This window comes from Ictidomys tridecemlineatus, chromosome 10, assembly GCF_052094955.1.
Source record: "Ictidomys tridecemlineatus isolate mIctTri1 chromosome 10, mIctTri1.hap1, whole genome shotgun sequence".
NCBI lineage: Eukaryota > Metazoa > Chordata > Mammalia > Rodentia > Sciuridae > Ictidomys > Ictidomys tridecemlineatus.
In genome coordinates this window covers 113,032,328-113,045,562 of record NC_135486.1, presented here as the reverse complement: position 1 = coordinate 113,045,562, position 13,235 = coordinate 113,032,328, and the positions used below count along the sequence as shown (strand labels likewise).

The 13,235-nt window shown below is 35.1% G+C and overlaps 1 protein-coding gene across 8 annotated transcripts in view; it reads left to right on the top strand.

Annotated features, from left to right (window-relative positions):
- LOC144364745 (cytochrome P450 3A9-like) overlaps positions 1–13,235 on the top strand; it is a 466,715-nt gene that overhangs the window by 14,650 nt on the left and 438,830 nt on the right. For 5 of the 8 annotated variants that reach the window (XM_078024746.1, XM_078024753.1, XM_078024749.1 and 2 more), the window contains exons 5-11: positions 1,118–1,231; positions 1,683–1,771; positions 3,134–3,282; positions 8,108–8,235; positions 9,368–9,434; positions 11,779–11,939; positions 12,165–12,391. In XM_078024746.1, the coding sequence (XP_077880872.1) occupies positions 1,118–1,231; positions 1,683–1,771; positions 3,134–3,282; positions 8,108–8,235; positions 9,368–9,434; positions 11,779–11,939; positions 12,165–12,391 (935 nt within the window). Of the gene's footprint in view, positions 1–396; positions 490–1,117; positions 1,232–1,682; positions 1,772–3,133; positions 3,283–8,107; positions 8,236–9,367; positions 9,435–11,778; positions 11,940–12,164; positions 12,392–13,235 lie in introns of those variants that run through there. The other 3 variants (XM_078024750.1, XM_078024752.1, XM_078024754.1) reach the window with 2 other exon arrangements.

Sequence of the window (13,235 nt, the reverse complement as noted above, 5' to 3'; positions counted from 1 at the left end):
GTTGTTAAATAGAAATGTAACTTGTTTTTGCATGTTAATACTGTATCTTACAACCTTGGTGAACCTATTTATTAGTTCTAGAAGTTTTAAAATATTCTTTGAGATTTTCCACATTGATAATTTTGTCCCCTGAAGACAGGGTCACTTCAGGTTCTTTCATTCCCAATTTACATGCCTTTTTAAAAACATTGTCCCATTGCTCCAGTAAGGATTTACAGTATGGTAATATTGGATAAGAATGATAAAAGTAGAAAATTTTAAATTGTTACTGATCTTAGGAGAATAGATTCACCATTTCACCAGTAAATGTTATGTTAGCTGAAGGTCTTTGTTGTTGGTGTTGGGTTTTTTAGTATATAGAGTCTCTTTCAGATTGAAGAAGTTTTTTTTTTCTTCCTAGTGTTTTGAGCTTTCATCATGAATGAGCACTGGATGTACATCTTTATAAACAAAACACAGTGTTGGAAGCTGAATGACAGCTTCGAGCAGGTTGGATTGACAGGCCAGTCTCAAGCTGGGAAACATAATTATCTTTCCTTTTCCTTCCTTCCCTCTATGTGTGTGTAGTGGGGGATGATTCAAAAAAAAGTACTTCCATATAATTGCATTATTTTTTCAGAATTGAGAAGTTCCTAATCTTTTAAATTATTAGCTACTATATTTAAGTGGCTATATTCTGGAATCCTTTTTAAGATATTTATGCTGTACATATATGGAAATTATAACTGGTCTGGGCAACCGACTTTTCAAAGGTTATCTGGATGACTGTCATCAATGAGTTTTTTCTTGTGCTGACTGTATAGGATGCCCTAGGTCATAATGCTCTCTGTCCCCTGGGAGAACAGTTTACCTTCCATGAGGGGCCTTTGTATTTACACAGCAGCTGTAATATAAATACTGAACATGCATCTGGTGGCTGGGTACCCCCTCTACCCTTACAAGAGAAGAGGAATTTGGGATAAAACTTTATGGAGCATCTAGCACAGGGCCTGCCCCCTAGTAGACACTCAGTAAATACTGATTAAAAAGAACTGATGCCTGTTTAACAAGTTCTCTACAATGTGGAGACTTCCAAAACATACCTCATACAAAATGTCTTATTCTTTGTGAACTTCAGGTAGTTTTGCCGTTGGGATTTTTGCAAAAAGCGCTCTTTGCAGCAAGGGATGAAGAGTGGAAGAGACTTCGAGTCTTGCTGTCACCAGTGTTCTCCAGTGGGAAACTCAAGGAGGTAATAAACTAAGAGGACTTTAGTAAGAAACTTAAATAAGGATTTGGGGATGGGACATACGTGAGAGCACCATCGTTTTCCAAAGAATATTCCACTAAGTTTGAAATTCCTAATTTAAAAAAAAACAAAACTAAAAGTAAATATTAGAAAGATCAATAGAGTAGAATGAAGGGAACAGAGAGAAGGAAGAGAGGAGAGAAAGGGGAAGTATTGGGACTGAGTTAGAACAAATTATTTTTCTATGCTTTTATAATTATTTCAAAAGGTAACATTGTTATGTATAAATAAAAAGAACTAATTAAAAATTACAAATCACCTTTTGTCTTTATGTTCTAGAAGAGATATTATTTGATTCATTATAAATATCTCATACTTTATAATCCTGGGTAAACCAGAGCCTCCTGGACTCGATTCTCCTCTAACTGTGGGTGGAGTTGTGTTTTGTGCTTAGATGCTCCCCATTATTAATCAATATGGAGACGCATTGGTGAAGTACCTGAGCCAGGAAGTGAAGAAAGGGGAGCCTGTCACTGTGAAAGAGTAAGTAGGAGGCAGCTCTGCGGTTCTGAGCTCTTTTAAGACCTTCCAGCAGCCTGCCAGGAAACTGAAATTACCACTGTTGAGCTACTCCCTTGACCAGACAAAAGTAAGTGTGTGCTGTCACAACCACAATGGGACACCCAAGGAGGAGAGGCTCCTGGGATGAGGCAGGGTGCTGGGACATCTGTGTACAAAAACAGAATTAGTTTATCTGCTTGATCGTCAATGTGGATATTATGTAAGTCAAAACACATGTTTTACAATGAAGAACATGATCACTCAGAAGTTGAGGGTAGATCCTAGGGAATGTTGGATGGGGGGAAGTTTCTGGTACTTATTGAGCAGGGATAGAAGATATAACACAGATCTAGGGTTGTAGCTCAGTTGCAGAAAACTTGCCTAGCATGAGTAAGGCACTGAGTTTGATCCTCAGCACCACTTAAAAATAAACTTATACAATAAAGGCATGCTGTCCACTACAACTAAAAAAGTTATTTAAAACATTTTTAAAAAGAAAGGTACAATGCAGGCTATGGAACAAAAAATCTCTTCATGGTTACACTGAGAATATCAGCAAAATATAAAATATGAAATATTCTCACCACTTCTTCCTCCAGTCTCAACAGAGATAAGGTCCTGAAAGGATATGGATTACAACTACCATATCATTTGTTGTATAAAATGGGTTATTTTGACCCATGAACAACCACTGATACTGTCTTGGGAAATCTGAGAGAATATGTTCCCCAAGTTGTGAGCTCATCCAAGTACATTTTGAGGAAATTTCCAATGTTTTAACTGAGGATATTCTTACTCATTCCCTTTTGTGAGATTCTGCCCTTGGAGCCACTTTGGGTCCTGGTGTGCAGGACCTCTCAGGAGCTGTAGCAATGGGTGCAGAGAAGGGGGGACAATGTTTCTGCCTCTCAAAACACAGTGTTGCTTTTATGTGATGTGCTAGAGAGGAATCAGCTCTGGACACAGACTGTGCTTAGGCAGGACCTAGGTCAAGGTCACCTATCTTGGATCCCCTACCAGGAGTCAATTATAACACCTTGGTCCTGGTGAAGCTCCATACTTAATCATCTTTTATCATCTACACTCCACTCACTGAGGTAATTTATCTGATTATGGGTGTCTGTCTCTCTGGGACTGAACTCCTTGAGCTCACTACCCTAGTGTCCCTAACTCCCCTGGCACAGGGGCAGCTGCCTCATGGCACTTCATAGGAGCATGAACTAGTCATTTGATCAACAGATATTTCTGACAGTGTGTGAATGTGCTCATATCACTTCTTCCAGCATGTGTAGTAGGAGAGTAAAGCAGTGCAGATTAAAATTTTACATTTCTTTCTCTACTCAGAATTTTGGGGAGCTACAACATGGACGTGATCGTTAGCACATCTTTTGGAGTTAATGTCAATTCCCTCAACAATCCACAAGATCCATTTGTGAAAAAAGCCAAGAAGGTCCTTGGTTCAGATGTCTTCCATCCAATTTTTCTTATAATTAGTATGTGGATCACCGTTTCTTTTTTTCTTTTAAAACAACAACTTCATTAAGATATTATTTACATACTATATGATTCCTTAAAATGTAAAGTTCAATAATTTTTAGCATGATAAATGATATGTGCAGTCTTCACCATTGTCAAAACTCAGAAAACTCATTATCTTTTAACTGTCAGCTTTCAAAATCATTTACCCTAAACAAACACTACTGAATTTTCTATTACTTTAGCTTTGCATATGATGTAGACATTATAAAAATGGTGACATGGAATATGTGGTCTTCTGTGATGCAAAGTGATATCAATTAGTATTTTCTTTCCAAGTGAAATATATATCAGTACTTCATGTTTATGGCCAAATGATATTCCATTGTGTAGATATACTACAATTTAGTTATCCTTTCATCAGTTGGTAGACATTTATGTTATTTCGACTTTTTGGCTATTATGAATGGTGCCATTATGAACATTAGTGTGAAACTTGTTTGTGAACTCTACTTTTCAATTTCATCTGAGTGTATACTCAGGAGTGAAATTGCTGCCTTACAAAGTACTTTTGTCAGTGTTTTCAATGATAGCTGTACCATTTAATATTCTTACCAAAAGTGTATGAGGGTTCCAATTACTTCACTTATTTTCTAACTCTTCCTATTTCCATCTCTTATTTTAGACATTGTAGTGGATGTGAGATGGCAACTTATGTGGTTTTGATTTGCATTTTCCTGTTGGTTACTGATAACAAGCAATGTTAATCACTTTTTTATTTGTTCTTTTTAGATATGCATGATATATTTATAAAAACATAAAGTATACCTTATTCTAATTAGGATGCTAGGCTTGTGGAGGTACATGATGTGGAGATTCACTATGAGGTGTTCATCTATGTACATAGGAAAGATAATTCAGATTCATTATTTTGAAGAATGTCTATCCATATTTTTTGCCCACAATTACCTGAAGTATTTGTCTTTTTGTTTTGAGGCTTAAGAATTTTACTGGTGTGAGTCTGTACCATGTACAAGCAGAGAAAGGAAATCTTGTGCTCCATTTGTGTACAATGTGTCAAAATGCATTCTACTGTCATGTATAACTAATTGGAACAAATTAAAAATAAAAGAAAAAAGAATTTTTAAATAATTTAATTGAAAAAAACTTCTTCATATATTCCTTACACAGTTTCTTTTCAGATTATGATTTGCAACATGTTTTTCCTACTCTATAGATATCTTTTTACTTTTTTGATGGTGTCCATTGAAGCACAAAGTTTTTAGTTTTTTTGCAGTTTATTCCTATCATGGGAGGTATTTCATATTTTAACCATTAAAATGAATGAGCTGGATTTCAAAATCTTAAAATGTATTAATCTCAAAGCTGTAGTGTTCACAAAAGAAAAGCAATTGATAGTAGATGCATGCAATTTGATGCCATTTATATAAATGTTAGAAACTCAACAGGTCTTGGAAACTTAACATTTAAATGATATATGATTTATGTTATTTGCTTTTATTGTTTGTGCTTCAAGTATCAAATATAAGAATTGATTGAAACCATATGAACTTACATACTTTTTATAGTTTACTAGTAAAAATTGTAGTTTAACTCTGAAATTAAGGTTGCCCAACCATTTTAATTTAAGTTTTACATTCAGGGCCAGGTGAGGACAACATGTTATTCTTTTGCATGTGTCTATGTAGTTGTTCCAGCACCATTTTTTTAAGAGTGTCTGCCCCATTCAATGGCCAGGGCACCTTTCTCAAAATTCCATGGGCCATAGACATGTGGGTTAATTTCTGGACTCTAAATCCTGTTCCTTTGATCCATACGTTTACCCGTCTTCTTGGACCACATTTTATTTTTGCTTTGGAGTAGGTTTTGAAATCAAGAAATGTGAGTCCTACAACTTTAATCTCATTTTTAAACATCATTTTAGCTATTCTGTGTCCCTTTGAATTCCATGTGAATTTTAAATCAACTTGCCAATTCCTCAAAGAAGCCAGCTAAGATTCTTTTACAAAGTTCATTAGGATCTGCAAATCAATTTCAATACTATTGCCATTTAAACAATATTAAGTTTTCTGATCCACAAACCTGAGATGTTTTTCTTAGTCATGTAGATCCTCTTTCTTTTATTTCAACAATATTTTGTAGTTATTATTGTGCTTGTCTTGCACCTTTGTTAAATTGATTCCTATGTATTTTTTTAATATCATTGGATATAGAATTATTTTTTAATTTCTTAGGTTTTTTGGGGGGTTGCTTATCATAGTGTAGAGAAATGCAGTTTATTTTCGTGTACTGATCTTGTATCGTGAAATGCTGGTGAAATTGTTATTACTTACAGTACTCCAAGAGAAGTGGTGAGAGAGGGATGCTTGTCATGTTCTTGATTTAGGGTGAAATAATTAAATTGTTAAGCTACAAGTTTTTATAGATATCCTTTATCAGGTTTACAAAATTTCATCCAAGTCCTAATTTGCTGAGGGTTTTATCAAAAAAGAATGATTTTGAGGATTATTTTTCTGGGGGGAAGGTTGGTTTTGATTTATATCAAATGTTTTTTCAGCATCAATTGAAACAGTCCTCTGTGTTGACTTTTTATTTCATGGATTTGGTGTATTACACAACTATTTCCTGTGTTGTCTTTGCTTGGTGTGAGTATTAGGGTAATATTGGCCTTTTAGACTATATTCAGAAATGCCCTTTTAATTTTGGAAGTGTTTGTGAGTAATTGGTATTAGTTCTATATTCTGTAGAATCTACTATTAAAACAATCCAGATCTGGGCATGTATTTGTGAATAATTTTCTATTACTAATGCAATAATATTACATTTTACAAGTTTATTCAGGCTGTATATTTACTTCTCAATCAATTTCTGTAGTTTGAGTCTTTTAGGATTTTCTGCACAAATATATGTGAACAATCAAATTGTTAGAATTCTTTCATAATCCTTCTCCAATGTTCGTAATAAACTCTCCTTTCATTTCTCTTGCTATTCATTTCTTTTTTAATATTTATTTATTTTTTCATTAATATGTATGAGTTATGCAAATAAATGGGGTTCCGTGTGATGTCTCAACACATATACACAGCATACACAAATGAAATAGAGCCTTTCTTTATCCACCTTCTGCCATAGCCCTTTCCAACCTTTAATAATCACTATTATACATTCAGGTCAAATATTTTACCTTCCACATATGAGAAAGAACATGTGGTACTTGTACTGATGTGTCTAGTTTAGTTTGTAAGTTGAATGTCCTCTTATTCCATCCACTTTTAGCTACAAAATACAGGATTTCATTCTGCTTTATGGATGAATGTTCCATTGGGCATATATGTATGTGTGGGTATATATGTTTTTTATTATAATATATATTATAAACACATAAATACCTAGATTTAATGCACATCTCAGGTATTCAGAATAATATAGAAATAAATCTGGATGTACAGATGTTCCAATCATTTAGATAAAAAATAGATTAATATAAAATATGTTTTATATATCTATAGAGTATTACATTTATAAATGATATATATTTTCAATATATAACAAATTTAAAAAAAAACTTAATGACTAAACCCCCAAGTAATCCACTTTAAAAATAGAAAAATGCTCCAAATAGTTATTTCTCAAAAACTAAAAATAAAAATGACTTAAAAATACATGAAAAAAATATTCAATACTACTTGGTGTCAAGGAAATGCAAATCAAAAATACAATAAGGTATCATCTCACCATGGTTAGAATGACCATTATCAAAAAAAGAAAGAATGAATGAAAAAATAACAAATGCTGGTTAGATGTGGAGAAACAGTTCTCTTACATATTGTAGGTAGAAATGTACACCTTCTGGAAAAGTGTGTGAAGGACCTCAAAATAAATAAAAGTAGATATACCTTCTCATCCAGATGCACACTTCTAGTACATATTGAGAGGAAATATCATCATATGAAACTATTATCCCTTTGTATTTCTGGGTCAATCTGGCTAATAGTTTGGTGATTTTTATGATATTTTCAAAGGGGTAAGGTGACTTCTAGACACCTTTTGTTTTTGTCAATTTTATGTCTTTTCTATTTCATTTGTTTCAACTTGGGTTTTTATGATTTTTTTTCTTATGCTTGCCTTTTGTTTAATTTTCGCTTTTCACCATTTTATGGTTTAACTTAAACTATTGACTTGAGAACTCTCTTTTATAAAACCTATACATCTGTAGCTATATGTTTATGAGCACTGCTTTTGCTACTTCTCCTAAGTGTGACATAACATGTCTTCACCTTAATTCACCGAAAAACAACTTTTAGTTGCCTTTGGATACCATCTTTCATGCTTGTCAGTTGTATGTGGAAGTTATATAGTTAATTTGCATTTTTGTCCTAGTTTCCTGATTTTCCATCTGTTATTGATTTCTGGTTTCATTTCTTGACAGCTGAGGAACATAGGCCAAATTGTACCTATCCTGCCTACTTTTCCTTGAATGCATAATTAAATATAGCACAGACTATGAACTGGTTTACCCAGAGACCCTATTCCAATACACAAAAGAGTAAGGGGCCAGGGAATGTAATCCTGTTCCTTTGCTCAGTCCTGTGGCATTGATGGGGCCACTGATCCCCTGCTATTGTGGCTGCAACCCCATGTATGAAGTGCCCTTGCTCAGCCATGAACCAGACACCAGGTACAGGCCACAGAGGCAAAGGCTTCTGGAGGAGAAAACTGATGATTTTTCTCTTCTGCATTTTTTTGAAAATGATCAATGCTCCTGGGATGTTGCCTTTTCATTAAGGTTTCTCTTTATTTTTTCTTTCACTTTCTTTCTAGGGATATTTCCATTCCTTAGACCAGTGTTTCAAGCATTAAGTGTCTACGGGTTTTCAAAAAGTGCTATGGATTTTTTTAAAAATGCTGTAATTAGGATGAAACAAAAACGCCTAGAAAATAAAGAAAAGGTAAAACCTGGTGGTGGTGACATGACAATGTTCGCTTTCTGATCATTTATTTGCTGTGTACATCTGACTTGTGCATATACAGATGTAAATGTAATTTTGTAAATGGTGCTGGGGATTGAATCCAAGGCCCCATATACGCTAGGTAAATACTGAATAACTGAGCTTCATTCTCCAGTCCCTCTCTGTGCATTTTTTAAAGTTGATGGAATACTTTAAGATTTGCACTGGAGAATTTTTACATTTTGGTTAGAATGAAAAACATATTTAAAAAAGAAAAACTGATAATGAGTAAGATTGACAATGTTTAATACAATAATAGACATGATGTTATGTCTTGAAAGAAATATCATTCAAATAAAAACCTTATCATTTTCCTCTCATTCAGTAAACTGTCAAAATAAAAATCCTATTTCAAAATGATTTTATCGTTAAAAATTATTCGCCAAATCTTAGACTGGTGAACAATCATTACAATTCCAAGCCCTTTACATCCTAGTTGGCACATTCTTCAAAGGAAGGTCCTATTGGACACCTGGTGAAGTATGTGTATGTTAAATCTGAGTCTTTTCCTGTCCACAATCAGGCTGTGCTCTTCATGACCATAAACGTGATATGCTAACCAGCTTTGCTTTCTGCTTTGCCTGGAAGTCAGCACAAGAATGTCTCCAGGTCAGGGAGGCAGGACAGCCATCCCCAAGTGTGACTGAAGATTGGATCATGTACCTAATGGGTGGAGAATTTGATGATACACAAACAAAAGCTAGTAATCATCTTTGAAACTACCAAGTGTATTCAGTGTGGTCATTGAATAAGAATGAAGGCAAACTAAAAGAATTTAAGTCCAGGACCACTTTCTGGGCAAGCAGGTGTGACAGGAAAAGGAGACAAACCCAGCATTAGGGAGAGCAAAGACCACTGATATTGAACACCATAGCTGGATTTCTCTCAGGAAAATATCCTGTTTTCCATGGTTTATACATGCATGTTTTGTTCACTGGTGGTTTGTGCATCACTAGCCAGACTTCTGGACTTAAAGGAGCCATATTATAAGAAGGGAGGGAAATGCCACATTCCAGATTTCTTCTGACTTTATGACTGATTTTGTCATTTCCATTTCCATTTCTGCTTCCAGCACCGCATTGATTTTCTCCAGTTAATGATTGATTCCCAGAATTCCCAAGACAAAGAGCCCTACCAAGGTAACCAAGAAGGTTTCATGGTCCATTGAAGGGAAATTCAAATAAGCAAGTTATCCTGAAAATATACATGTTTTCTAGAGAAAATAGATTTCCACCAAATTGCAGGAAGATACACATTTGGATATTGCAAATGGTGCCCACATGTACTGTCTAGAATCATACAGGTGTAACAAGGCTCAAAAATTGAAGGGAAACTAGGAGAAAGCATTTCAGTCATGAAGTTAGTCTGTTGTCTTTTTACCATCGACATCAGAACAAATGCTGATTCGCAGTCTCATTCAGATGCACTGAATCAGAACCTCTGCCTGGATATTTGCATTTGCACATCCAATCAGGAGGTTCACTGTCCAAGTAGTGGTGAGGGTCAATGGCAGTACTGGGTGAAAATGTGTTCACTAGCTTCATCTGATATTAAGATTAACTTTTTCCCATGTAATTCATAAAAATGTTGTGGGGGAAACCTCTTATATTGTGTAAACATCCTATTCCTCAGCATACTTTCACCAACTAGTTTTATCATACATGGATGATTTTTGATAGAAAGCATTTGAATTATGATGTTTACAATTATGCTGTCTTTATCATTCTATCATCTACCGTACATTTATGAGTTGGTATTAGATTTTAAGAGAGTTCCATTCTTATTTATGTCAGTATGATGTTATATACTATGGATTTACTCTCTTACTATCATTTTTTATTTTGATGGTCAAATTCTCTTGGGCTTAAGTATTTTAACAACTTCCCCCTTCTCTGTCTGTTCCTCCTCTCTCCCCTCTTCCTTATGTTATATTTTGATTGATTTTAAAATTGACTATATTTTATAGCAGTTTTAGTTTCATAATAAAACTGAGAAGAAGGCGTAGAGATTGCCCTTATCCATTTTTTTCTCTAAATTCATATGTTTCCCCCATTACAAACATCCCTCACCAAAATGATATATTTGCCATAATCAATGAACCATCACAGATAAGTCACCTTACACCTAAGTTTATAGGTTAACATAAGGGTTCTGGACACATTAACATAAGGGTTCTGGCACTGGACACGTGGCTATGGAGCTTCTGGCATGTAGGTAATGTTACTGAAGAAGTGTACTTTCTATTGTTATTTAGATTTAATTCATTAAAATTTAAATTTAGGTAGACACATATGGTTAGTGGCTACCAGATTGTACTGAACATTTGTAACTTAAGTTTATAATCCAATTTCATCTCAGTATCATTGGGTTTATGCCAGTAGTGGGGAAAACTCGATTTGAGTTTTCCCACAATAGCATCATAGAAAGCTTCTGTAAGCTAGAATTCCATGTAGATGTTTCTCACACTTATTTTGCATTATTTTTTTGTTATGAATTACATGGTTGGAATGTATACCATGTTTCTTTCAGGTACTCGAGTATCCACAAATTCTAATCATTTCTCTAATCAACGAGATGAATACTTGAATGTGACTTTTAAGGAGAAAAGTCAAGAGAAACAACACCTTCTATCACAAAGGCCGTTTGATGATTATGAAGTTCAGCAAATAGAGGGGATGTGTACTAGGAAAGATGACATTAAGCCCAAGATTGATAAGCAATGTTAATTCCACTCACTGAACCCCATCTTCCTATGGTTTCTGCCTAATACCCTGTATCAACACATTCTTTCTTGTGTGATTTTAATGCCACTCATTAGACTCTGGTTAATCACTACTCTTCTGGGTTTGTTTTTCTCTGTATAGTTTCTGCACACCCTGAGCATCCAATTTTAAGACTGGTGCCCCAGGTCTTCTATTACCTGATGATTCTTAGGCTAGTTTGTGAACAGAGTTGACCACATCTCATGAAAGTTCAGATTTCAATTTGGTAGCTCTAGAGTGAAGCTTGAAACTCTGTGTTTCTAATAAGCTCCTTGAAGCTGTTGATGCTGCTGGTCCATGCACCACAGTTTGTGTAGAAAAATTTCTCTGTGGCTTAGTATCGTTCTGTCAATCATGGTCTTTATTTTCCCTGCAAAGATGCCAGTATTGCAAATGCTTTCAAGGTTCTTCAACCTACATTCTAAATAGAGTAAGTTTATTTTTTTCCCCAGGGGAAGAGTGCTACTCACTATTTATGGCTAAACAACTTTCATGATATGCAAGGCACAGTTGAAAAATACTGTTTGTTTGACATCCATACTGTCCCTTGAAATCACCCAGTTGTGTTCGTGGTGGGGTGGTGGCAGAATGAGGAACATTATGAATTGCTCTTCAAGTTTTTCCTCATGGGATTTTGGATCATCATTCTGATTTATCTTCATGTAAACTGTAAAGTGTGCATGGACCTGCTTAGACTAAATTGTCTTTCCTCTTCTTTTAGGTCTATCTGATCTAGAGATTGCAGCCCAGTCTATTGTCTTTATCTTGGCTGGCTATGAAACCACTAGCACCACTCTTTCATTTATTATGTATCTACTGGCCACCCACCCTGATGTCCAGAAGAAGCTTCAGCAGGAGATTGATGAGACTTTTCCCAATAAGGTGAGTGAATGGAACCTAGAGGGGAGAAGAGAGTTAAAATCTCTGGGCATCTCAGTTTGCCATTGGGCAGCTCTAAAATCATGATGGTTATTAAATGCTTTGTAAATGCTATGGTATTTTACCAATATGAGTTATTTGAGGAGCTCTGAAAACATCAGTGTACTGTGTCAACAAAGTTTTAAGTCATTTCCAAATCTTAATTTACAAAAATTTCTTTCTTGCCAGGCACCTGTTACATACGATGTACTATTTGAGATGAAGTATCTGGACATGGTGGTGAATGAAACTCTCAGATTATATCCAATTATTGAGAGAATTTTGAGAGTCTGTAAAAAAGATGTTGAACTCAATGGGGTGCTCATTCCCAAAGGAACAAACGTGGCTATACCAATATATAGTCTTCATCAAAACTCCACATACTGGCCAGAACCTGAAAAGTTCTACCCTGAAAGGTACAGGGCTCCTGAAAAAGAAAATCCACCCTTAAGATGCTGTTTCACACATATTCTGAGGTCTTTTAGTGCAGATGGCACACATGTGATTTTAAAGTTTTCTTCTTTTAAGAAAATTTTAAGAAGTCTTTTACAAAGTGGCAATTGTTTTAGAAAACAAAACATTAGAAAAAATAAATGACTATAGCCATTTAAGGCCCTAGAACATCAAGATAAGCCCTATCTATCATTAATGTGATAAATATCAGTATGGACATTTTTATTTAAATGTGTAGTTTTTAAGGACTGAAATGCTATCGCATTTCATTTGATGTTGAACTGTTTTTTTAATTTTATTTATCAGTAATCTATAAACCTTTCTGCCACTTGACCACTCTCTTATTTTAGGTGCTTATCTTTTTTAATCGTTTTAGGGTTTTTTCCTGTTCACTTTAACTCCTTGAATTTTCTACCAGCTCTAGGAAGCACTTCCATCTTCCTCTTGATTAAATATTGCTTCCTGGTTCCTCCAGCACAATTGATAAATACAAGTTAAGGCCTGAGAACCCTCCCCCATCCAGATGGTTTAAGCAGCCTCACTGAGGATGGAGAGAGCTCAGATCCTCTGAGTCTTGTCTCTGGAGTGTTCTGGGCCAGTTTCTCATACTCTCCACAGTTGCTGACTCTTTCAAAGCCAAGTTTGACACCTGAGATATTCATCCTTAAATATGTCTTGACCTTGGTCTTCTGAAAATTTGGATCCAAACTCACAGTTTGCACTCTGGAAAGAGTTACTGTTTTCCTGTTGTTGTACTGAAGAGCAAAATAGAGAAAGTTTTCAGGGTAGTGTATGGGGGGGCAGGTG